This window comes from Phocoena sinus, chromosome 3 (assembly GCF_008692025.1).
Source record: "Phocoena sinus isolate mPhoSin1 chromosome 3, mPhoSin1.pri, whole genome shotgun sequence".
Lineage (NCBI taxonomy): Eukaryota > Metazoa > Chordata > Mammalia > Artiodactyla > Phocoenidae > Phocoena > Phocoena sinus.
In genome coordinates, this window is record NC_045765.1 from 9,732,152 (window position 1) to 9,753,307 (window position 21,156).

Genomic DNA, 21,156 nt, shown 5'->3' on the forward strand with positions numbered 1-21,156 from the left:
GGCGGGAAAAGACGGAATGGAGCGGCAGGGAGTACGCTGCGCTTGTTTCCTTCGCGCGGGCGGCGGGCGGCGGGCGGACGGGCAGGGAATGGCAGCGATCTTGGGCTTCCCCGACGAACCAGAGCCCTGCCGTTTGTCTCCTGCCATCGCGGCCCCTCCTCGCCCGACTGGGCTCCGATTTCCTGACTGACCTACCGGACCCTGACTAACCGACTGATTGTGCGACTGACGCACTGACAGCCCAGGCAGGACCGACTTCCACGCATGGCGAGTGGCAGGAGTAGGGTAGAGAGAGACTCAGACATCCACGCGCCTCACCCGTTTTTCTTCTTTTCTCCTACCTCTTTCCCTCCTTGAAGGCCTTGAGCCGACTCGCACACCAGTTAGCCCAGGCCCCCCAGCACTCCATCCGGAGCACCTGTCCTCACCCCGGCCCCTTCAGGTCTCCCCACCTCAGTCCTCCTGTGCTCCAGGCACAGGATCCCCGCGGTCCTCGTGGTGCCCGTCCCAGCACCCCCCGTCTCTTCTGCGGGTCCCCAACATGCCGCATCGGCAGACAGAGGTGCCCAGGGTTGACGGGGCGGGAGCAGGGGGATCTGACTACTTCTCGCCCTCCTTCGACCTCTCAAGCGCTGGCCGTGCTCACAGGTGGACATGCCCCAGATAGAGTGCAAGGACCAGGAGCCACAGCTGTTGGGAGAGAGCCAGGAGCAGCAGCAAGGCGAGGAGAGCCGCGAAGAGGAGGCTGGTCGAGGGCCAGCTAGGTGAGGAAGAACCCGGCCCATCGAGTCCAAACAGATCCCTGAGTCCCTCTCATTCACCCTTTTCTTCTGCAAGACCCTACCAGTGTCTGCTCTTGTCGCATTTGTTGCACATACTCGTCCAGCATCTCCCATGTGCGTGGGATGGAAGTGCTGGGGACACAGCAGTGAGGTGACGTTCTAGGAGAACGTCTATAAACTTGGGAATATGCAGTAGTCAGGGGATGCTAAGTGCTCTGAGGAAAAAAATAGGGAGGGAGTGACAGGTGACCCGTTTATTTATTTATTTATTTTTAAGTTGATAAAATACATTTTGTTTATTCTGATGCAAAGCCAGTCTAAATCAGCTAAGTCTAAATTATAAAATAAGCTTTTAACAACTAGGAAACAACTTTTATATATATGCATTAGCCAGTCTAAATTAATCCAGCCAAGTATTGCTTTGAAGAGGCCCTTAGATACCTGGAGTTAATTTGAAAATGAAGAAGAAATTGCTTAAGAACATCATATAGCAGTTCCTGTTCAAAAAAGCTGTGTATTGGGGTGGCCAAAAAGTTTGTTCGAGTGTTCCATAAAATGGTCAGAAAAAACCCGAACGAACTTTTGGGCCAACCCAGTATGATGCCTGTGAACTCCCCTCCTCCCAAGAGTCTACAGCTACATATGGAAAAATTTCCTCTTATAAAAACCTAAAGGCTGGGCTTCCCTGGTGGCGCAGTGGTTGAGAGTCTGCCTGCCGATGCAGGGGGCGTGGGTTCATGCCCCGGTCCGGGAAGGTCCCACATGCCGCGGAGCGGCTGGGCCCGTGAGCCATGGCCGCTGAGCCTGCGCGTCCGGAGCCTGTGCTCCGCAACGGGAGAGGCCACAGCAGTGAGAGGCCCGCGTACCGCAAAAAAAACAAAACAAAACAAAACAAAAAAACCCTAAAGGCTGGCTGAGTAATAACTACACATTAGGCAAATGAGAAGAAAATCACATCAAAGTGGGTAGGAAAGGCTAGGAAACAATCTCACCATATACCCTACCCCAGTGTGGTGTCCCACAAGCAGGAAGGAACTCAGACCCTGGAGCTTCTCCCTGAGGACTGAAGGGTTCAAACCCACTCCTCAGGCATGTCGACTTTTTTTAAAGAGGTGAATTGTTGCACCTGAGACCATATGGCCTGCAAAGCAGAAGACTTCCTATCTGGCCCTTTATAGAAGTTTGTAGTCCTCCGGACTAAAAGGCTCCCTCTAGCTGCTGTGTAGAGAATAGATTATTGAGGGCAGGATTGGAAGCCGGGAGGCCAGTGGTTAGGCAATTGGAATAATTTATGTGCAAGATGACCCTAACTTGACCCAGGGTGGATCCATGTAGGTGAAGAGAAGTGGTCAGATTCTGGATAGATTTAAGAAGATAGAACTAACATAAACTGCTAGGGGATTCGATGTTGGAGTGAGAGAAAGAGTAGTGTCATGGATGACTTTAAAAAGACATTGTTGTCTTGCACATTTATTCACCAAGTATTTATCAAGGGTCTTCTTTACCCAAACACTGTTTTAGATGCTGGGGATACAATAGTGAACAAATCAGAATTCCTGCTCTCTTGGAGTTGACTTTCTTTCACTTAGTAATACACACTTAGTAATTTACACAATGTACCCCAGTTTATTTATGTACTCGCCTATTGAAGGACGTCTTGGTTGCTTCCAAGTTTTAGAATTATGAATAAAGTTGCTATAAACATATGCAGGTTTTGTGTGGATGTAAATTTTCAGCTCCTTTGGGTAAATACCAAGGAGCACAATTGTTAGATCATATGGTAAGAGTATTTTTAGTTTCGTAAGAAACTACCAAAATGTCTTCCGAAGTGGCTGAACCATTTTACATCCCTGTCTTCAATGAACGAGAGCTCCTGTTTCTCCACATCCTCACCAGCATTTTGTGTTGTCAGTGTCTTGGATTTTCCCCATTCTAACAGGCAGTAGTGGTATCGTTGTGTTGATTTGCAGCTTCTTTACGAAGTATGAAGTTGAACATCTTTTCATATACTTGTTTGACATCTGTATATCTTTTTTGGTGAGGTATCTGTTCAGATCTTTTGCTTATTTTTAAATTGGATTTTTTGTTCTCCTATTGCTGAGTTTCAAGAGTTTTTTATATATTTTGGGTGTCAGTCCTTTATCTGATTTGTGTTTTGTAAAGATTTGCCCCCAATCTGCGACCTGTCTTTTCATTCTCTTAATGGTGTCTTTTGCAGAGTAGAAGTTTTAAATTTTAATAAAGTCCAACTAACCAATTTTTTCTTTTGATATTGTATCTAAGAAGTCACCACCAAACCCAAAGCCATCTAGATTTTCTCCTATGATATCTTCTAGGAGTTTTATAGTTTTGTGTTTTAATTTAGGGATATCTATTTTGAGAAAAATTTTGTGAAATGTACAAGGTCTGTGTCCAACTTCACTTTTTTTGTATGTGGATGTCCAGTTGTTCCAACACCATTTGTTGAAAAGACTCTCCTTTCTCCATTGAATTTTCTTTGTTCCTTTGTCAAAGATAAGTTGACTATATATGTGTGGGTCTATTTCTGGGCTCTCTATTCTGTTCCATTGACCTATTTTCTATTCTTTCACCGGTACCACACTATCTGGATCGCTGCAGCTTTATAGTAAGTCTTGAAATCAAGTAGCGTCAGTCTTCCAACTTCATTCTTCTTTAATATTGTGTTGGCTATCCTGGGTCTATTGCCAAGCTGCCTTTCTAAAAGGTAGATAATTTTTTTAAAATGTGATTTCACTTGGTGGCAAGTGCTGTGAAGAAACAAAACAGAGAAGGAGCAACTAGAGTGACAGGGAGTTTAGAGTAGCTGGAGATCGCTAAGGAGGTCACATGAGGAGGAGCCAGCCAGGAGGTGCCCAGGACTCCAAACATTCCAGGCAGAGGGAGCTGCAAGTAGCAAGTCCCTGAGGCAGGAGCAGGCCTGGTGTGTTCACAAAACAGTGGGAAGGCCAGCATGTCAGTCATTGTGATTGGCAGCAGTGACACCCAGGGTACACTGACAGACATGCTCATACACTCCCAGTGCTTCCATCTGACAGGAAAGGCATATGCTGAACAAGTACTGACATGGAGGAGCTCAAGTAGCTAGGAAAATGTTTCCCTTGTGGGCAGGGGAGTGAGTGCCAGAGGGGGACTCAGCACAGGCTAGGTTGCAGGGCATTTTGTCGGCTGTGGACTTGATCCTAAGGATTTTTTTTTTTTTTTGGTAACAGCTTTATTGAGATATAATTCATATACCATACATTTCACTTACTTAAAATGTACAATTCAGTTGTTTTTAGTACATTCACAGAGCTCTGCAACCATTACCACAGTCAACTTTTTAACATTTTCATTGCCCTGAAATAATCCTTTGACCCCTTAGCCGTCACCTCCCAGTCCCTGCGTCCTTCCCAGTCCCTGGCAACCACAACTCTACTTTCTGTCTCTACAGATTTGCCTCTGCTGGATATTTCATATAAGTAGAATCATACAATTATGTGGTCCTTTGTGACTGGCGTCTTTCACTGAGCATAATGTGTTCAGGGTTCATGCATGTTGTTGTAACATGTATCAGAACTTCATTCCTCTGTGTGGCTGAATAATATTCTATATTATGGATGTACCACGTTTTATTTGTCCATCCGTCAGCTGATGGAAATTTGGGTTGTTTCTGCTCTTTGGCTCTTGTGAGTAATGCTGCTATGAACACCCATGTACACGTTTTCATTTCTCTTGGGTAGATACCTAGGTGGGGAATGGCTGGGTCATAGAAGTAACATGCTCAGGTTCCTGTTATAAAAAGACACCGGCTGCTCTGTGAAGAATAGGTGGGAGGGGGCATGAGTGGACCTGGGAGATAGGTGGGAGGCTTCTGCAGGGGTGGCATCTAGCAGGACAGATGGAGAGAAGATGAGGGGGGTCATTTAGTGAGGCATGAGGAAGGTGATGAGCTGAGGATGTCTCCCAGCTGCAGTGTGCTGGAGCCAGCTCCTGCCCGCAAGAGCCGGTTCTACACATCACTTCCCAACCTGGCATTTAGGAACTTCATGTTAGTAGCTTGAAATTGGCTATAGTGGGAGTCTCTGCACCATGGAAATTGGCAAACACTACAAATCAAGGCTTCCCCTGCCACTCCTGCTCCCCGCTTTCTGGCTTGGGGCAGTTTCCAGCTGGCAGAAGCACAAGTTGTATTTTGCCCTTGTTGAGTCTGAGGTGACCAGAGAAATACACATGAATGCGTCCAAGATGGGGGTTGGACTTTCTGATGCAGAATTCGGGGGGGGGGGGGCAGGGGCTGGAGATGGTGCTGCTTCAGTGAAGGAGCTCACCTGGGGATAGAATGAGGCTCAGGACGGGGCGCCTGAGGACTGCACCACGCACGAAGCCAGCTTCCTCTTGCCTCCCAGATTCCTCAGTTGTAAACAACACCGCAGGGCGGAATGGTTTCCAGGTGAGTGCAGTCAATTGGAGACCAGAAAAAAAAAGAATAACTGAAGTAGTTTGATAACACCTTCCTGCAAATAGTGTGTTTAGACTGGGATCTAAGTGGTGAGGAGACACAGACAACTGCGAATCATTGAGAGACTTCAAGGAGTTCCAAAAGAGCTTTGGGCTGAGAAGCAGATGGATTAGGACCAGTGCAAGGACCAGTTAATAGATCCAGCAGCAGACTCTCAGTGACATGATTAAAATGTGAGCACGTTTCAGGCGAGAAGAGCAGAGGGTGAAAGGAATGGGCTCTGCAGCTTCGATTCAAACCTTCCCCCTTCCTGGCTGTACTTCAGCAAAACATCGTTTTGCCCAAGCGCCAAAGATTCTGTTGTGTTCCTCCTTGAATGTTTGACTAGCTTTCCTCCCCTCCTGGGACTGCCGCCTGCGGTGGTCATAAGTGGCTGGCGGATTGTTTACTTGTATATCTGTTAGAGGCCATGGAGGGAGGGCCCCACCAGCGGGTGGCTCTGGCTCACACGCCTGCCAATCACAGCTTTACCTGGAGCGAACAGATGGTCTCTTCGCTTAAACCCATTTCCTCCGCAGTTCCCGGGCCCCCTGCCAGCCTGAGCTCTTCTCGGAAACTAGGTCCTAATCCTCAAAGCCGAATTAGGTACTCCTTAGAAGGACAGACCGTCATAGATGGGCGGAGGGATGTGTTCACAGCCCCCATCCCGACCCCCCACTGCCCTACCCCGTGCACACGCGGCCTGCTGTGTTGAGCTGACTTCCATTCCCTGGCCTCCATCCAGGGTTGGGCCACAGAGGCAGGCCCAGGAATGGGGGGAAGCCGGTGGAGAGGACATGGTGCATTTTGTTTATTAAAGTTAATTGGTGAATGCAGGCCCAGGGAAGCCTATGATTCATTAGCATCCTGATTATACGCAGCTGCTGAGTATTAGGAAAAATGAAATGGAAAGGAATAAATCCCCAAAGGAGAGGTTGGGAAAAATCAAGAAGCTCTCGGCAGACATCTGATGCAGGCCTTTGTCCCATAACGAAATTTGAGTGAGCCGAATTCCACTGATTTTTCACCATTTGTGTAGCTGCCACGAAGACCAGTTCCAGCTTTATCCCTTGAGCTTGAAAAAGGAGCAACTCTGAACAGTTAGCAGCTCAAGCAGGTTGTGAGCAATTACACAAAAAGAAGCACCTGGTTCTATCATTGATTTTAATTTCAGAATCCTATACTGTTGGGACAACAAAGCAACTTCGGGTGCAAAGTGGCTTAAGAGCAAGAATGTTACATCTGGCTCTGGCTCCAGCAGCAGCTCATTCATTTAGGTATTCGGCAAATGGTTGTGATGCCTTTGGAATGAAGGCAATGCAGCCCCTGCCCAGAGTGGCGCCTGGGGGGAATCTAGTGTACAAACTGGCAGTGTTGTGATTAGAAAGCAAAGGTGAGGTAAGGATGCTCCAAACGTTGCCTCGTGAAGTTGACAGAAAGGAAAAATCATTTCAGGCAAAGGCTGATGAGTTTGGTGAAATTGTGGAAAGTTTCAAGTTGCTGGGAGTGGAGTCTGAAAAGAGAAGGTGGAGGCCAGGGCCCTGGAAAGCCTTGTGTGCTGTGCTAGGGAATTTACTTGCTTCTGCAGCTGATAGGGGCTCTTGTAGGCTGTGGAGCAGAAGTGGGACATCGGATTGCGGTTATAAGGTCACTAGGGCCCAGGTGAGAATGATAGGCGTGGGGTTGTGAATGGTTGGGTGGCGAGGAGAGGATAGATTTGGGAGAAATTAAGGAGGTGGAAATGAAAGGATTTTGTGACAGGATTTGGAAGGACAGAGAGAAGCCAGGCTCCAGGCTGACTGCTAAGTTTCTGGCTTGGGAACCAGGTGGCTTTTGGTGTCATTCAATGAAATGAGGAGGGAGGACAACATTGGGCTGGTGTGCAGTTTTTTTTGCTGTTGTTTTTTTTGGCCGCACTACCCTGCATGTGGGATCTTAGTTCCTCGACCAGGGATCCCCTGCATTGGAAGCGTGGAGTCTTTTTTCTTTTTAAATTAATTAATTTATTTATGGCTGCATTGGGCTTTCTCTAGTTGCGGCGAGCAGGAGCTACTCTTCGTTGCGGTGCGTGGGCTTCTCACTGTGGTGGCTTCTCTTGTTGCGGAGCACAGGCTCTAGGTGCGCGGGCTTCAGTAGTTGTGGCACATGATTTTAGTTGCTCCGCGGCATGTGGGATCTTCCCATACCAGGGCTCGAACCCGTGTCCCCTGCAGTGGCAGGCGGATTCTTAACCACTGCACCACCAGGGAAGTCCTGGAAGCATGAAGTCTTAACCACTGGACCGCCAGGGAAGTCCCTGGTGTGCAAATTTAGAGGAGTTTAAAATGCCTCTGGGACAGCCAAGTGGAATGGGCCTGGGGATAGTCAGGTACCTTGTTGGGAGCTCAGAAGTTTGGGAGAAGGCTTCCCTGGTGGCGCAGTGGTTAAGAATCCGCCTGCCAATGCAGGGGACACGGGTTCGAGCCCTGGTCCGGGAAGATCCCACATGCCGCAGAGCAATTAAGCCCGTGTGCCACAACTACTGACCCCGCGCTCTACAGCCCGTGAGCCACAACTACTGAAGCCGGTGTGCCAGAACTACTGAAGCCCATGCATCTAGAGCCCGTGCTCCGCAACAAGAGAAGCCACCACAACGAGAAGCCTGCGCAATGCAACGAAGATTAGCCCCCGCTCACCGCAATTAGAGAAAGCCCACGTGCAGCAAAGAAGACCCAACACAGCCAAAAATAAAATAAAATAAATAAATTAATTTTTTTAAAAAAGAAGAAGTTTGGGAGACATGAAAGCATGGATGGTAATGAAAACCCTTGCTAGTCATTCATTCTTTTATTTGATGCACTTTTATTATTCTTCCCATGAGAGGTAGGTACCGGGGACAGCAAAACATTTTTAACAAGAACGCCCAGGGAGACTTTAGTTGGTCTGTTGTTTTCTAGCTGATATGAGGCTTTGCTATAAAATGTCTGCCTTAATCAGAGGCACGCTTTCTCATCTTGACAAATGCACTGAACACAAGTGTCTGGCTTTGGAGGCAGATGAACTTGCATGCTTTGTGTGAAGCCAGAGGAGGGAGGACTAGATCAGTATCCTTCACTCATTCAGCAAACAGTGGAGGACTTAATATGTGCTGGATGCTGGGAATGCAGAGATAAATGGGGAGATAAGGGTGTGAACAGTGACAAGCATAGGTCATAGGCGGCTTTGAGATGCCGTGGTCTGGGCTAGGTCTCACAGTCAGAGAGCAAATGCAAAGGCCCAGGGGCAAGGAAACTTCTGGTAAGGAATACACGAGGACAAGGACACAGCCAGCATCTCAGGCCTGAGGACTTTTGTGTCAGTGAGAGCCTGGCTCTCATGCACCCAGGTTTCACTGTGCTTGCATCCTGGGCCAAAATGAAGAGCTCAGGCAGTCGGGGAGAAGTCAAAAAAATAGTTGTATGGAGGAAGCATCCAAAAATCAAGACGTGTTTTTCTAAGTAGCTGTGCCTGCCTTGCAGTCATGGCTGACTTTATGGTTGTGTGTGAACTGGTGTGTTGAGGAACTGCTGTGTTGGCACCTCCGAGTCAGCCATTCAGAGCTGGAAGCACCTCAGGGGGCGAGGAGGAAACAGAACTTTGGGGGAAGCAGGACACAGGCTGGGGGTCAGGCCAACTGGGCACCACACCCGGCTCTGCACAGACTGGCTGGTGATCCTGAGAAAGTGATACAACCACGCTGAGCCTGTGTCCTCAGCTATGAGGTAAAGATGATGGGGATAGACCCCAAAGGATGGCTGTGAGGATGCAGCAAGATGAGGCATGTAGTTTAGCATGGTGCATGGCAGATAAAGCAAAGAAATGGCCAAAAAAAAAAAAAAAAAGCAACTTACCTTAAACATTTTAGCTTAATTTAAAACACCAATGGGTCTGCTGATCAGATTGCACCATTTTTATTTTTTTTGCATAAACCTCATTCATAATGCATTACCCACAATTTCCACTTTTGTGTTTTTATAGCAGAGCAAAAACTTACAGGCCTCGACAAAGCGATCTGTATGCAGGATCCTAGATTTTTATGTTCTTGGTCCCAATATATAGCTGTCTCCCCCACACTTGATTTAATAGTTATGTTTTATTAGGGTCACCTTTATTCATTCCATTTAGCTTTATTAGACACCTGTCCCTTTTTCACATGTCACTAGCTAACACGATATTTAATGAATTGCATAATTATAGCCGTGTACAATGTGGGACAAACATAACTAACTCTTTGGAGGGGTATTTTTGAAATTTTTATTTTTTAACATAACTACCTCTTTTTTAAATTTTTATTTATTTATTTTTGGCTGTGTTGGGTCTTCGCTACTGCGCGCAGGCTTTCTCTAGTTGCGGCGAGTGGGGGCTACTCTTCGTTGCAGTGCGCGGGCTTCTCATTGCGGTGGCTTCTCATTGCAGAGCACGGGCTCTAGGCGTGCGGGCTTCAGTAGTTGTGGCTCACGGGCTCTAGAGCACGGGCTCAGTAATTGTGGCACACGGGCTTAGTTGCTCCGCGGCATGTGGGACCTTCCCCCACCAGGGCTCGAACCCGTGTCCCCTGCATTGGCAGGCGGATTCTTAACCACTGCGCCACCAGGGAAGCCCCCCATAACTACCTCTTGACAGGCCACCTTACCTGATGGGAGCAGAGACACGCGGGTACACTAGCCCCAGGTGGTCTGCATGCTGCTATGAGCATCACTAAGTAGGTTTAGAAAGGGATGGAAAGGGATTCAGCAGGCTGGTGACAGGAATATCATCTATGAAAGCATCTAAACTATTTTTATTATTATTGATGCTCATTTCAAAGCAGCAAGTTGGTGTAATAAAACGACTGTGGGCTTTGCAGTCAGGCAGATCTTCTTGTTTGGGAACCTTGGGCAGATTTTGTTTGTGCTCCTGGGTCTGTTTTCACAGTTATAAGATGGGATGCCATCCCTGCCTCTCGGGGTGGGGGTGGGGGTGTATGTGTGAATGAAATAAGAAGTGTCACCCACGAGAGACACACAACACAGGTTCTCCTCCCACCACAGAGCTAATTCAGATCAGCCACTGTCAGCAGAGTTTGGCGCTGATCCCCGTTTCCTATACTTTCAGAAGCCAGGTTTCTAGCCCCTCTAGTGCCACCTCCAGTGCCAACCGCCAGCTGATGATGCTGGAAGGGAAGTCAGGACCCTACTTCTCCTCTCTGGACTCGAGCATCGACATCCTGAAGAAGAGGGCCCAGGAGCTGATCGAAAACATCAACGAGAGCAGGCAGAAGGACCATGCCCTCATGACCAACTTCAGAGACAGCCTCAGGATCAAGGTGACGGATTTCCCCCTACATACTGCCAAGCCCCAGTGAAAGGGGAGGGAATGAACCGCAGTTATGTTCCCAGCATGGTGCTAGGCAATTTGCATGCAGTACCTCATTTCACCCTTACAACAATCCTGCAAAGAGATTGGACCCATTTTGTAGATGGGAAAAGTAAGGTTTGGAAATAATTTGCCTAAGTGAGAGAACCAGGATAAGAAGCCAAGGTTCATCTGCACCCACAGCCCAGGCCCTTACTTCATGCCAGGACTAAGGGCTGTGGCAGGAGGGCATTGAGGCATAACCTGCATTGTCACACCCATTTGTCCTCCAGAAGTTGAATGATTTGTGACAGGAGAGTGGAGGTCCCTGGACATGGCTGGGGCTTATGTCTAACAAAGCCTGATGTTATGTTCAGGTCTGGTGTTAATGGTTGTCCCCGCCGATGCTTCTTCAGGATGCGTAATGGGTCCTGTGAGCTGGACAGCTTGTGGATTCCACATGTCATCTCTCGATGACAGGCTGACTTTTTTCCCTGCCCCCCACCATCCTTACCTACCTTGTACATAGAAAATTTAGAGAGTAGAGAAAAATATAACATAGCAGAAAAAATATAAAAACACCCTGATACCACCACCCAGAAGCCACTTTGTTGCATGTTTTCTTCCAGTCTCTGTTCTATGTACTTTCCTCCTAACCTGGTTGAGCTTATACTATATACATAATTTTGCAACTTGTTTTTTTTTAATATTTATTTTATTTTATTTTATTTTTTTTCTTTTGGCTGCGTTGGGTCTTAGTCACGGCACACGGGATCTTTGCTGAGGCATGCGGGATCTTTTTCCTTACAGCACGCGGTCTGCTCAGGTTTCTCTCTAGTTGCGGCGCGCAGTCTTCTCTCTAGCTGTGGCGTGAGGGTTTTCTTCTCTCTAGTTGTGGTGTGTGGGCTCTGCGGCACACAGGCTCTCTAGTTGAGGTGTGGGAGCTCAATAGTTGTGGCACGCGGGCTTAGTTGCCGCACGGCATGTGGGATCTTAGTTCCCCGACCAGGGATTGAGCCCGCATCCCCTGCACTGGAAGGCGGATTCTTTACCACTGGACCACCGGGGAATTCTCGCACCTTGCTTTTTAAAAAGAAAAACTTAACATATAGGCAATTTCACCTCCAGTCACAGGAGTTGTTTTTACCACTTTTATAAGATAAATTGCAGAAATCTTAAAGAGCCAGCTAGAACAAATGTCTTGTGATGCCTCTTGTTTGACTTTCCAAGAACATCTTATTCTTTCAAAGGTTTCAGACCTGACAGAGAAGCTAGAGGAGAGGATGTATCAGATTTATAATCACCACAACAAGATCATTCAGGAAAAGCTTCAAGAGTTCACCCAAAAAATGGCAAAGATCAGTCACCTGGAAACAGAGCTCAAAGAAGTGTGCCACAGCGTGGAGACCATGTACAAAGACCTGTGCGGCCAGCCTGAGGTAGGACTGAACTCATGCATGCACATGGGTGCCGCCAGAGGAACGAGAGTTGTAGCAGCTAAGGTGAAAGTAAATGTCAACAGAGAACAAGGACATTAGCACCACCGGGCCCTAAACCCCACAGGGGCCACACTATTACTGCAAAAGCCCTGGGGCTCTTGCCATCCCACTTGTGGCGCCGTGCTCCCCTGTAATGTGGGGAGTCCGAACTGAGAAGCTGGACCGTTATTTCCCACACTGTGCGTCAGCTTTGTGGTGACAGAAAGGACAACGTCCCCTCTGCCCTGAGCCCTGAGCCCTGGCAGTGCCTAACCGGGTTTATTTATTACAGCCGAGCCCAAAACTCAGGCGTGGATCACTCTGGGGCGGGGGAAATCCCCACCAGGTCCCAGCGCGCTTCACAGCCCCGACACATGTTCCCTTCTCCTGTGACTGAAATAACTTCTCGGGTGGTTACAAGTCACTGTGGTCCAACACTGTGGGCTCAGACACGCAGACTCTTTATTATTCTCTCTTTCCCCCTCACTCTGCTCCAACGTCCAGCATAAGGCACTTACCCTAAGATGGGAGGGTCAGAGGGCGCAGAGTAAACTCTTGCTGTGTGGAGGGGGTAGTTTGCGTAGTCAGACACCAGGTGGGTCTCACAAGTTGCTTCCATGTCACTCTCCTTCCCTCTCCCTGCTCCCCTGTCAAAGGGAGCTTCTGTTCCAAGGTGAGTGGAGTCTGTTCCCATCCACAGTTAAAACTGGATTGAGAAACTCAGTACAGACAGTCCCATCTTCTTTTTAAGGAACACATTTGAATGACTTCAAAAGGGAAATTTTGATATTTAAAAATCAGCGTCTCTCACTTCCCACCAGAAGAAATGGCTCCATCTGCCACCTCCCTGACTGAGCTCAGAGCGCAGTATCTCCCTGGGAAGGGGTTTGGTACCATCCGGGCTCCCAGGTGAAGTGGGTTCACTTGCTGGCTGTGAACGCCTGGATCCCTGTGATTGCCCTTCCGAGGATCAGAGCATGGATGTCATGAGTGCCTGGGCAAGATAAATGCAGAGTTGGTTTGGAGTCTTAACAGCTTACAACTTCCCTTTAAAGTCAATCTTCATGTCTCCCCACAGGCTACCACTTTGGAAGAAGAACAGACCCACAAAGACAGCGAATGCTGACAGCTGCCAGGAGAGCCCCCTTAGTGACAGCCACCAAGGGAAGGCTCAGAGGCCACCATTCTGGCCATGCCGAGAAAATTGTTTTTCAGAGTTCTGTAATACATCTTGGCAAAAACCGACTGACCAACCAACCCAAAGCTACTTGTGCCAGGCCCAAAACTGCAGCGGGTCCAGCCCCCACCATGGGCCAAGCTTTGGTGCTCCCCTATTCACCCGACCCCAACCCCACACGGTTGATTAAACATTTGATTTTCAACCCAGCCATGCTTTCTTCCCACAGAGGTGGAAAGAGCTGATGAGCTCTGCAGAAATGGATCAGGCCCTTTCTCACTCACAGGAGGAATGGGAAAGCAAACATCAGACAGTTAGTTGCCTGTCCCAGATGATCCCCCATCCTAGAGCCACCGCCCCACGCCCCACATTCCACATCACATCCCACATCCACATGTCTAAGTAATACTTTACAGCCCTCAGTTTTCTCATTTGCTCTTCCTCAGCTTCTAGAGGTGGAAGGCAGAGATTATGGCCTCCCTTTTATGGAGCAAAATAATTCTACTTTCTTCCTAAAGTGCAAATCTGACCCTGTCCCTCCCCTGCGTAAAACTATCTGAAGGTGCCCTCTGCTTGTCCTCCGGGTCATTGTCATGCCTGTAGAAACCGCCCACCCCCAGCCCTCCTTCTTGCTGTTTCTGGAATGTCCCATCCAGAATACCACATGGATACTATTTCACCATCTCTGCCCAGGGAGCTCCTACACCTCCCTCAAGGCTTAACATGGTCCCACTTTCTCTCTAAGAGATTGAGTGCCTGTTACAGCTCCCTCTAGTTCTGTGTGACTCACACTGGAATTGTACATCTCTTTTCTTTTTTTTTTTTTTGGCTGCACCACGGCTTGTGGGGTTTTAGTTCCCCAACCAGGGATTGAACCCAGGCCATCGCAGTGAAAAGGCCAAGTCCTAACCACTGGACCACTAGGGAATTCCCCACATCTCTTTTCTTTTTAATTATCTTTTTCTATGTCTGTCTTCCCATGAGGCAAGGGGTTCTGGGCCCCATGTGAGTCACAACTAGTTGTCAGGTGCAAACACCACAGCCTGCAAATGATTTACCTTTTCTCTTTCTTTCTCACATAAAATGGAGTGGTGATTCCTGTGTGTAGCTGCACTCTCACTCCCTTGCATCCACCAGCTCCCTAGGCATTAATGCCCCGCTCTGGGAATGCCTGTGGAAGCCATAAGCAGGCTTGGGAACATCCCTCCCCTGGACCATAACGGAGGGAAGGACTGGGAGGGTTTACTTCCACGGTCCCAGTATGGGCCACTCCAGATGAGGGACACAGGGTGGGACTTGCCCCACGTCATGCTGCCGACTGGTGACAGCTGGGAGTAGGACTTGGGTCTGCTGTCCTCTTCCCCAGACGTGAGGCCACTGTGAACCCCACCCCAGGGATCCGGCCCCCACCTTCATAGGTGTTCACGGCCTCCAGGTTCATGGCATGCCGGATCACGTGATACTCATCAGAAATCCCATTCCCTCCCAGCATGTCTCGGGCCTGGCGGGCAATGTCCAGGGCCTTCCCACAGTTATTCCTCTTCAGCAGGGAGATCATTTCCGGGGTGGCCCTGGGAACAGCACAGACGTGTAACGAGCATTGGATTATAAAGAACTGACCCTGCTTTGGGCATCCAGGCATCCCTACACCCTGGACAAACCCAGCTGGGGAGGAGGGTTACCGTCACAGCAACAGACACAGCTCCTAATGAGGGAGAGGCAGGAAGGGATGGGTCCCAAGGGGCCACCAGGCAGGAAGGACCTCTCTCTCCAGGGCCAGCTGCCACCAGGCCCAGAAGGGGCACTGGGTCCTCCCACCACAGCTGCCTCCCGCTTCCTCCCCAAACACACAGCCCCTACTTGTCTTGATCCTTCAAGCGGCCGAGCTGCAGGCAGGCATGAAGGCCCAGCGTGATCTCGGTGAGCATGTCCGCCAGCTTCTTCTGAATCAGTTGGTTCTTGGCCAGTGGGACACCAAACTGGATCCTATGTGGTCAGGGTCAGGGTCAGTACAAGGAGGGCCCACTCCCCAGTCCTGTCCCAGGGCCTTCCCATGCTGCCTCAGCCCCCATGCAGCTCACTCGGGCCCTATTGTTGACTGAGCCCCTCACTGCTCAGAAGGACTTCCTCGGCCATTTCCCAGAGCAAGGAACTTAGGTCTCGTGGGTGGGGGCCAGGGGTGGGGGGGTAAGAGACAGAACCCAATCTCCCACGCAACCCCCAGGAGTTCTCATGGCAGCCCCTACACACCTGTCCAGGGTGTACTGCCGGGCCGTGTGCAAACAGAACTCAGCAGCTCCAAGCACACCCCAGGCGATGCCATAGCGGGCATTGTTTAGGCAGCCGAAGGGACCCTGCAGGGTTCAGAGGGGGCCTCAGCCCCACCAAGAGGAGATGAGAGGCCTGCGCAGAACTAAATTTTAAGTAGTGGGTGGAAGGCCCCCTCCCCAGATACCCAAGACATGCAGTCAGTGTAAACAAGGGGGACTCAGGGCAACTGTTTAAGTCACACGTGGCCCTGACACCAAAGCTCATGCACATAAGGTCTTGCTCGCTGCCGGCTCACTCTTGGTTTGCATACAGTCCTACCCAGCCCAGGGTCTGGATTGGATACTCAGACCTGGGGTTGACGTAAGGAGACAGGAAGATGCACATACATCGAAGGATTAAGCTCGTTCAGGCCTATAAGTACTGGGCAGAGCCAGCATGAGTGAGATGGTCACCAAAATGGGGTAGCTTCTGCACATCAGTGAGCCAGGCAGAGCCTCTCCAAATCACTACTGTGTGAACTCCATGTGTGTCTGTTCCCCAGCTGGGTCTCTAGCATGGTACCTGCCCAAGAAAAGAGAACCAGCAGGTGACCTGATGCCAGTTCCCAAGGTGGCTGCTGCTTACCGCCAGACCAGACGCCTTGGGCAGCACATTCTCCTCTGGCACTTCCACATCGTCCATGATAATCATACCCGTGGCCGAGGCCCGCAGAGAGAACTTTCCCTCAATCTTGGGGGCCGAGAGGCCCCGCATCCCCTTCTCCAACAGGAAGCCCCGAATGCAACTATCTTCGCACCGAGCCCACACTACGAACAGGTCGGCCACAGGTGAGTTGGTGATCCTGGAGGCAGGACAGGCAGTGAGGCGTCTGGCCGTCACCCACTGCCCTTGCCCACCTGCCTGAGGCGCCCAGGCCTCTCACCAGGTCTTGGCCCCATTGAGGGTGTAGCTCCTGCCGGACGGGTTCTGGCGGGCTCTGGTCTCCATGCTGCCAGGGTCACTCCCATGGTTAGGTTCTGTGAGCCCAAAGCAGCCCAGAAGCTCCCCCTTGGCTGCAGGCATGAGACAGGGTCATGAGGCTGCCTCTCCCCCATTCATTTCCTCTACTGAAAATTGTCAGCCTCTCCGCTGAGCCAGGCCAAGGCAGATCCAGCCCTGCCCTCACAGCACTCCCAGGTGATGGGGGGACCGGTCTCACCCAGGCCATAGTCACAATGCCATGATGGGGTGAGGCCCAATACGAGTCAGGAAAGGGTGGGCTAAACTGTCTTGAAGGGCAGTTAAGCAGGAAAAGGTGTGAAGGGCAGTCCTGGTAGAGGGACCAGGATGTGCAAAGGCCTAGTGGTACAACTGAGAATTCCAAGTAGCTGAGTGTGGCTGGGAAGGAGCCATCAAGGGAGTGGCCAGAGATGAGGTGGGAAGATCAGCAGAGGCCTGCTCACGTGGGGTTTCGTGGACCCGGTTAGGAAGTTAAGACTTTAAACTGTGGACTGGAATGGGGAGTACAGAAAGCAAATCACGGGGGCTATGATGGTGGTGAGGGAGGGGCAGAGTTAAGAGAGACCTAGGAAAAAGAAAAAAAGACTTAGGAGAATCAGATGTGGGGGTGAAGCCCAGGGTCTGGCAGGGGGCCCGAGTGGCCACTGGTAATATCCTTGGGGTGAGGACAGAAGGCAGGCCTAGGGATAGCCCTGCCCCTGAGTTTCAGACCATTGGGACTGCCCTCCTTCCACCAAGCTCCACAGGCAGCTGCTCACCCAGCCGGGGCAGGTACTTCTGTTGCTGCTCCTCGCTGCCGTACGCGTAGATGGGGTGCATGACAAGGGAGGACTGGACACTCATCGCTGACCTGTAGCCGCTGTCCACTCGCTCCAGCTCTCGGGCCAGGAGCCCATAGGCCACAGATGAGACTCCAGCACAGCCATACCCTGGTGGGTGGGGAGGGGGAGGGGAGAAATAGGGCAATGGGGGACAAAGCCCTGCCCAGATGAGATCAGTGACTCCTGGGGCCCAAGAGACAGAGCTACATAGGGGCACCCAAGGAGAGGGTACCAAGCTGGCCCTTACTTGAGGGTTTCATCCCCACAGCCACTTCAGACAGAGGGATTAACAGCCTCTCTGTACAGACTGGGAAACTAGGCTCAAGGAAAGGAAGGGGCTTTTCAGGACACAGTGGGGGCTGCAGAGTGTGGAGAGAAATTTGTCCCTACCTTTGATGGTGGGGCCCAGCACACCCAGCTCCCCCATCTCTGAGATGATCTCCCGGTGAAAAACTGCAAAGGGACAGATGCCCAACCTCAGCCTTGGCCCACTGGAGCCCCAACCCAGGGCCAGAGGTGCCCTAAGGCCCAGCTAGAGCAGGCAGAGCTGGTGTGAATGGTGGAAAGTGTGGTTCAGGTGGCAGCGGGAGCTCCAGGGTGCCCACCCGCCTGCCTGGGCACCTTCGTTGCGATTGGCCAGCAGGATGCGGGGCATGAGGCGCTCCTGGCAGTAGGTGCGGAAGGTGTCCCTGATGAGGACCTCATCTGCTGTCAGCTGCTCCTCCAGCAATAGTGGGTCCCTCCAGTCAAACTCGGGCCGCGAGGCTGGGCAGAGTTGGAGGAGGTGGGGCTCATCCCTGTCCACCCGATCACTACACCCTCTCCTCCCCCAGAATCATCAGCTCCAACCCTCAATCCCCATTTCGCTCCCAACAAATGTGGGTTGCAAACAGGACTGACAAAGTGGCTTTTCTCGGGGAAACTCACTGCCTCAGCGGCCCTGCCTCCCCGCCTGGGCAGCCCTCGGATTCCGGGGCAGAGCCCATCCGGGACAGACAGACAGTTGGACAAGGGCCGCAGACGCACGGCGCGACAAGGGATCCTTACACTTGGCAGATCGGCTCTGGGTCTTCCCGCCTTTTTCTGCAAACACAGGACGGGAAAATCACCCCGGGAAAGTCCCCAAGCCTCAAGTTTCTCCCTCCCCATCCCACCCCAGGTCCGGCACTGACCGGTTTGCGTCGCCGCCGAGCTCCATGAACGAAGGACTCGCAGGCTGGGTCCGCGGCTCAGTAGCCACACATAGACGCCTCTCAGGGCCATGTGGGCAGTGAGCTGGCGAGCGGAACAACCAAGGCCGACCTGGAGGAATGGAGGCGTCTGAGCGGACTGGCTCCCCTGGCCCTTTGCGCCCTTCGCCCCTATAGCCAGTCCTTACCTGGAGACCCCGGGCTCACCGCACAGGCCACAGGGCTACTGACCAAGGCTTTTGACCTCCGGAGGGGGCGGGCTGGGAAGAGGCCAAATGGGGCTTGTCATTGGTTCGTCCTAGGACTCCGCTCTTTCAAGGTTCTGCCTTTTAAAGGGGCCACGGCAGCCTTGCAGGCGTAAGCAGGCGCGCCCAAGCCGAGGCACCTTAACCCCTTTAAGGGGCGGAAGAGGAAAGGGGCGGAAGGCGAGTGCGCCAACTCCATTGGCCAGCTGTATCCCTGCTCTGATTGGCCCTGGGAGGGAGCTCGGCCCACTCCTGGTGGTAGGGGGCGAGGGCAGAGTCTGGAGTTAAAGTAGGCAACTGAGGCACGAGAAAAATGAGTCCTAGTACTCAGGAGACCAGACCTCAAGGTCTCCTTTAATGGGGTCCTCTGTGTGGGAGGAGGAGGTGGGCTCTGGTGGGCGATCTCAGCCCAAGCTGTCTGCCAGTCTGTCCCAGGAAGCTTGCTAGCCACATGTGACTGTGGCTTGGTGTGATTCCCTATGCTTTGTGATTCTGTGCGGTTGATTTGAGTGACCGTGTATCTATATGTGAATGGGGCTGATTGTTTCTGTGACGTCGTGGGGCTGTTGATTATGGGTGGTTGTGTGCCTGTGTAACTGTGACTGTCTGTGTGGCTGAATGTCTTTGTGGTTTCTTGTCTAATTGTAAGCTCGTGTAATGGTATTCTGTGTGATCGTGTGTTTTTGTGGTACTGTGTGCATGACTCTTTTTTAAATAATTTTTTCAGGGCTACTGAAATTTTAAAAAATTTTTGTTTAATTAAATTAAATTAAATTAATTAATTAATTATTTTTTGGCTGTGTTGGGTCTTCATTGCTGCCTGAGGGCTTTTCTCTGGTTGCGGCGAGCGGGGGCTACTCTTCGTTGTGGTGCGCGGTTCTCTCATTGCGGTGGCTTCTCTTGTCGCAGAGCGCAGGCTCTAGGCGCGTGGGCTTCGGTAGTTGTGGCACGCAGGCTCAGTAGTTGTGGCTCACGGGCTCTAGAGCACAGGCTCAGTAGTTGTGGCGCACGGGCTTAGTTGCTCCGCGTGTGGGATCTTCCCGGACCAGGGCTCGAAGCCGTGTCCCCTGCATTGGCAGGCAGATTCTTAACCACTGCGCCACCAGAGAAGCCCCATGACTCTGTTTTGATGGCTTTCTCTGTAGATGCGGCTGTTATCTTTGTGAGAAGATGACTAGATATTTTTGTGTATGTCTGGGCGATTGTATATAACTATATGTGTCAGTGTGATTTGGTCTATGTGTTGTGTGTGGTTGTGAGCTTGAGTATATAGCTGAGTGAGTGGCTATGCTCTCCTAGATCACTTTTGTGAGCACTTGTGTGGTGTGCTTTCGAATCTGGATGCATCATGCTTGACCATCTCTGTATCTGAAAGTCACTCATCTACCACGACCGTGTCCATTTCCCAGTTGGGGAAAGGAAGGCTCAGAAAGCAGAATGGTCTTGCTCAAGGTCACAATGGACCAGGCCTCCTGCTTCCCAGGACAGACCCTGCCTGCTCACCCAGGAACACCTCTTCCCACATAGACAGTCTGGGTAGTTGTGTGTGTAGAATGCTCTGTCTCACACATTGTCTGCGACTGAGTATGATGGGAGTAACTGTGAGATTGTGTCTGAAGGTGATCACTAGCCTGCGTATCCCCAAGTGCCTGGGGCCTGGGTGTGTCCAGACTCTTCCACTTTCTGGGCCCTTCTTGCCCTTAATATCCAAATAAAATGATTTGAACTCTCTTCACTCAGTAGGGAGTCCATCACCACCCTGAATTGTCTGGGATTCTACATAACTCTTATTCTTCTGGACACCTCCCTCCACCAGGAACCAATGGCCTCCCTCCTTCCATCCCTTCCTTTCACCAAAGCTCCCTGCCCTGGAGTTGTTGTGGATATTGGAGTTCTCTGTAGGGGGGTGTACAGGGTGCTGACAGCATACACATTAGGAAACCCAAATTAAGGCTCAGGCCTTGCCACCCAGGGAAGTCTGTCATCTGTACTGGCTACCTGCTCCCAGAGGCCTTATCTCCCAGCCAGATGCCCACCCCTCCCCCCTGACCCTCAACCTCTTGCCTCACCTTTCAGAGCCAAACATGCCTGTTAGTGCTTTATCCTAAATCAAGGAGCTGTCTCCCCAAGAGACACTCTGCTTTCTTCTCCAGGAAACCACTCTAATTTCAAACATTTTTGTTTGATTGAAGTGAAATTCACATAACATAAAATGAACTTTTATTTTTTTGGCTGTGCCGTGTGGCTTGCAGGATCTTGGCTCCCCGACCAGGGACCGAACCGCAGCCACAGCAGTGAAAGTGCCGAGTCCTAACCACTGGACCGCCAGGAAATTCCCTAAAA

General features: G+C 50.8%; 2 protein-coding genes across 9 annotated transcripts in view; one reads left to right on the forward strand and one right to left on the reverse strand.

The window, feature by feature from the left end:
* Window positions 1-14,688, forward strand: SYCE2 (synaptonemal complex central element protein 2). Its single transcript, XM_032626801.1, has 5 exons — window positions 1-31; window positions 649-764; window positions 10,393-10,603; window positions 11,883-12,071; window positions 13,189-14,688. The coding sequence occupies exons 1-5, from the start codon at window positions 17-19 to the stop codon at window positions 13,234-13,236; spliced, it is 579 nt and encodes a 192-aa protein (XP_032482692.1). The 5' UTR covers window positions 1-16; the 3' UTR covers window positions 13,237-14,688.
* GCDH (glutaryl-CoA dehydrogenase) overlaps window positions 11,755-21,156 on the reverse strand; it is a 16,297-nt gene continuing 6,895 nt past the window's right edge. For 3 of the 8 annotated variants that reach the window (XM_032626797.1, XM_032626794.1, XM_032626793.1), the window contains 11 exons: window positions 18,551-18,680; window positions 18,426-18,461; window positions 18,000-18,143; window positions 17,769-17,831; window positions 17,316-17,486; window positions 16,481-16,610; window positions 16,183-16,399; window positions 15,538-15,641; window positions 15,148-15,273; window positions 14,698-14,858; window positions 12,554-13,104 (listed from right to left, as the gene is read on the reverse strand). In XM_032626797.1, coding sequence (XP_032482688.1) covers window positions 13,031-13,104; window positions 14,698-14,858; window positions 15,148-15,273; window positions 15,538-15,641; window positions 16,183-16,399; window positions 16,481-16,610; window positions 17,316-17,486; window positions 17,769-17,831; window positions 18,000-18,143; window positions 18,426-18,461; window positions 18,551-18,641 — 1,317 coding nt within the window. In that variant the 5' untranslated portion in view covers window positions 18,642-18,680 and the 3' untranslated portion in view covers window positions 12,554-13,030. Of the gene's footprint in view, window positions 11,904-11,999; window positions 12,130-12,550; window positions 13,105-14,697; window positions 14,859-15,147; window positions 15,274-15,537; window positions 15,642-16,182; window positions 16,400-16,480; window positions 16,611-17,315; window positions 17,487-17,768; window positions 17,832-17,999; window positions 18,144-18,425; window positions 18,462-18,550; window positions 18,681-18,756; window positions 18,921-21,156 lie in introns of those variants that run through there. The other 5 variants (XR_004349211.1, XR_004349212.1, XM_032626795.1 and 2 more) reach the window with 5 other exon arrangements.